At 65.5% G+C, this 2,735-nt stretch overlaps 2 protein-coding genes across 2 annotated transcripts in view; one reads left to right on the top strand and one right to left on the bottom strand.

Annotated features, from left to right (window-relative positions):
• H696_03656 (hypothetical protein) overlaps nt 1-1,490 on the bottom strand; it is a 1,707-nt gene extending 217 nt beyond the window's left edge. Inside the window, exons 1-4 of the mRNA XM_009497529.1 lie at nt 1,220-1,490; nt 993-1,114; nt 527-906; nt 108-375 (exon numbers count right to left, since the gene is read on the bottom strand). Coding sequence (XP_009495804.1) covers nt 108-375; nt 527-906; nt 993-1,114; nt 1,220-1,407 — 958 coding nt within the window. The 5' untranslated portion in view covers nt 1,408-1,490. The remainder of the gene's footprint in view (nt 1-107; nt 376-526; nt 907-992; nt 1,115-1,219) is intronic.
• Nucleotides 1,491-2,487: 997 nt separating this feature from the next.
• The window catches only part of H696_03655 (hypothetical protein), a 3,342-nt gene continuing 3,094 nt past the window's right edge, over nt 2,488-2,735 (top strand). The window contains exon 1 of the mRNA XM_009497528.1: nt 2,488-2,729. Within this exon, the coding sequence (XP_009495803.1) occupies nt 2,658-2,729 (72 nt within the window). The 5' untranslated portion in view covers nt 2,488-2,657. The remainder of the gene's footprint in view (nt 2,730-2,735) is intronic.

Genomic DNA, 2,735 nt, shown 5'->3' with positions numbered 1-2,735 from the left:
GGGGGGGGGGGCCCTCGTGTCAGTTCGCACTTTGGCGCCGGTCCAGGAAGCAGGATGGAGGGGGAGAATCGAGACAAGCCACCGATCAGGGGGCCCGCGTCGCGCACCGGATGCCGAGAAGAGATGCTCGCTCATCTTGCTGACGTGGTGCTGCATCGTGTCGAAGGAGGCTCCGTACGCCACGGCAAGTTCCAGATACCGGCGCACGCACTCGACCGGCGTCGAGTCATATCCTCGGAAGAGGGCCGGGTTGGTGAGCAGTGGCCGTGCCGACATGAAGGCATTGACCCCGGTCTGCTGTCGGATGGTGTCCACGGCCGCCAGGGAATCCACGTCGCCATTGGCGATGACCGGGATGGAGACCGATTCCTTCACCTGAGTCCGGGAAAATGGCGAGGAAAGAGCACAACGGGTCAACTCACATGAGCACGGGGCGAATAGAATCGGAGAGGGAGGAAGAGAGAGAGAGAGAGAGAGAGAGAGAGAGAAAAGGAGGGAGGGCGAGACAGGATAGGGGCTCTCATACCAGGCGGATGGCGTCCAAATTCGGTGGGGTAGAAGACCGCTGCGGGGTCAGGCGCCCGTGGACTGCGATCCACGCGGCCCCGGCCGCCTCGGCCCGCCGGGCCAGCTCCACCGTCTGGGCCAGGTCCTCGTCAATGCGAATCTTCACGCTGACTGGCACGGTGCTCGCCCGTCCGGGGAGAGCACGCGCCGCGCGCACCATGTCGCAAATGAGCTCCGGCGTGCGGAGCAGCCGGGCCCCGTAGCCACACTGCATCACCCAAGACTGGGGGCAGCCGCAGTTGAGGTCTACCCCGGCCACATACGGGGCCACATGCGCCACGGCATTGGCAAAGTCCGCGGCGTTGGACGCCGCAAACTGCACCACAAGGGGGGTGTCATCTGCAACGCAAGGCTCGGATGGTCAGTCATGCGCGCGCGCGCGGGCAGGCACCCCCGCCAAGCGTTGAGCGGGGATAGTGGCGCACTCTTGGAAATGGACAGTTGGATGTCACGGGCCACTTGCGACTGGGCAAAGGCATCGGAGATGATCATCGGCGTGTAGGCAATGTGCACGCCATACTCGCGGACCAGCTCCCGGAAGGGTAGCCTGGCGCCGGGAGTGCCAGGAGCCGGCCCCAGCCCGCGGTGTGGGGGATTAGTCGGCGCCACCAGCCAGAGAGGAAGTCATTGGCCATCGGGCCCGAAAGCGTACCGAGAGTATCGGACCATCGGGGCCAACACATAGACGGGGTCATCGCCACGGAGTAGGTCCACAGCCGAGCGGCTGATCGAGGCCAGATCCCAGTCTTCGATGTCGATGGCCGCCAGCCGGTCGGTCGGCCTTCCACCGAGCCAGTCAACCAGCTCCGATGTCGAGATGGGCGCCTCCGGGTCGGTCATGCTGCTGAGTAACAAGAAAAGGGAGGGCAGCGCGGGGAGGGCAAAATGAAAGAGGAGGGAGGGGGGGGGGGAGGAGAGAGAGGTTGAGGACCGGTGTGAGTTGTTCATGGCGGAGCCGCTCGGCCGGACGGAGCAGCGGGCTTTTCTCTGTTTGCCCATCCGGCCAGATCTCGGGCCGTGCGGGGGGGGGGCGGCGTGGGGCGGGCGTCCCTTGCTCATGCGCGCGCACGCACGCGCGCGTGTCCAGCCCGCTGGCAATCGGGCGGGTGGGCGGTCACGCGGCGATCCAAGGTCACTGGATCGTCCCGGGGCTATCATTGGCCCGGCGATAGCTACCTCTCATAACGAATATCGGTCGGACTCGCAGGCCGAGGGTCGGCCCCCGGCGTGCGCCGGCAGCCAGGGCCCGATGCGTGGGCATCCCGGCGGTGTTGTACCTAAAATGGTCCCCAGTCAGGAGGATCGTCATGCTGCCCGGCGTGAGTGGGGGGCGCGTGAGTGCATACATACGTACGTACGTACGTGTGCAGGTACGTGCGTGTGTGCGTGCGTGTATGTGCGTGTGTCTGTGTGTGTCTTTAATCTTGTTGGGCCATGCATGGTCTGTGCCCATATCTGTGTCGTCGTTGGTACAGAGAACTGGGTGAAATGCATGTCTCTCGGGCCCCGCCACCATCGGGAGGTGGGTGGCGGGGGGACCGTGTACACTTGTGCGCCCGACTCACGGCCCCAGCGCCAGCGTGTTTACATTTTTTCGCCGTAACGATCCCCACGACCAGGGGAGCCGGGCAGATCAGGGGCAACCTCGGATTCTCACCCCGGTCTTCGGCCCCCCCCCCCCCCCCCCTGCCCCCAGCCCCGGGAGGGGGGCACTGGCGGGCAGCCCATCTTTCGCCAGGGTCGGGCTCCGTGCCCTGGTCGGGTCAGAGATCCCTTTGGGCGCGTACGCGCGCGTGTGCGCGTGTGCGAGAGCGCCAGCGTCTCGCGTCTCACCCTGTCCCCCCCCCCTCCCTCCATTGCCTGGGCCGCGCACACCCGGCACTGGGCATGCGTTTGAGAGCCTCCTCACTGATCGACCCGGCCATGGTGAGGAGGACAACCCTCCTCACTTGTCCTCCCCCTCAACATCCGTTTGCCCCCCCCCCTCCACTCTCTCTCTCTCTGCCCTTTTCTCTCCCCCCTCTCCTCCCGCCTACTGGATCGCCACCCTCCTCCCAAATAGTGAGAGAGGGAGAAACAGCGAGTGAGAGATGGCCTTTCGGGACAAGTTCCGGAAGAACTCCTCCCTGCGAGATCTCTCGGACTTTCTGCCCGTCACCCAGGTCCGC

Source organism: Fonticula alba, assembly GCF_000388065.1.
Source record: "Fonticula alba strain ATCC 38817 unplaced genomic scaffold supercont2.5, whole genome shotgun sequence".
Taxonomy (NCBI): domain Eukaryota; order Rotosphaerida; family Fonticulaceae; genus Fonticula; species Fonticula alba.
The sequence above is the reverse complement of the archived record's forward strand: the minus strand, read 5'-3'. Positions and strand labels throughout refer to the sequence as shown.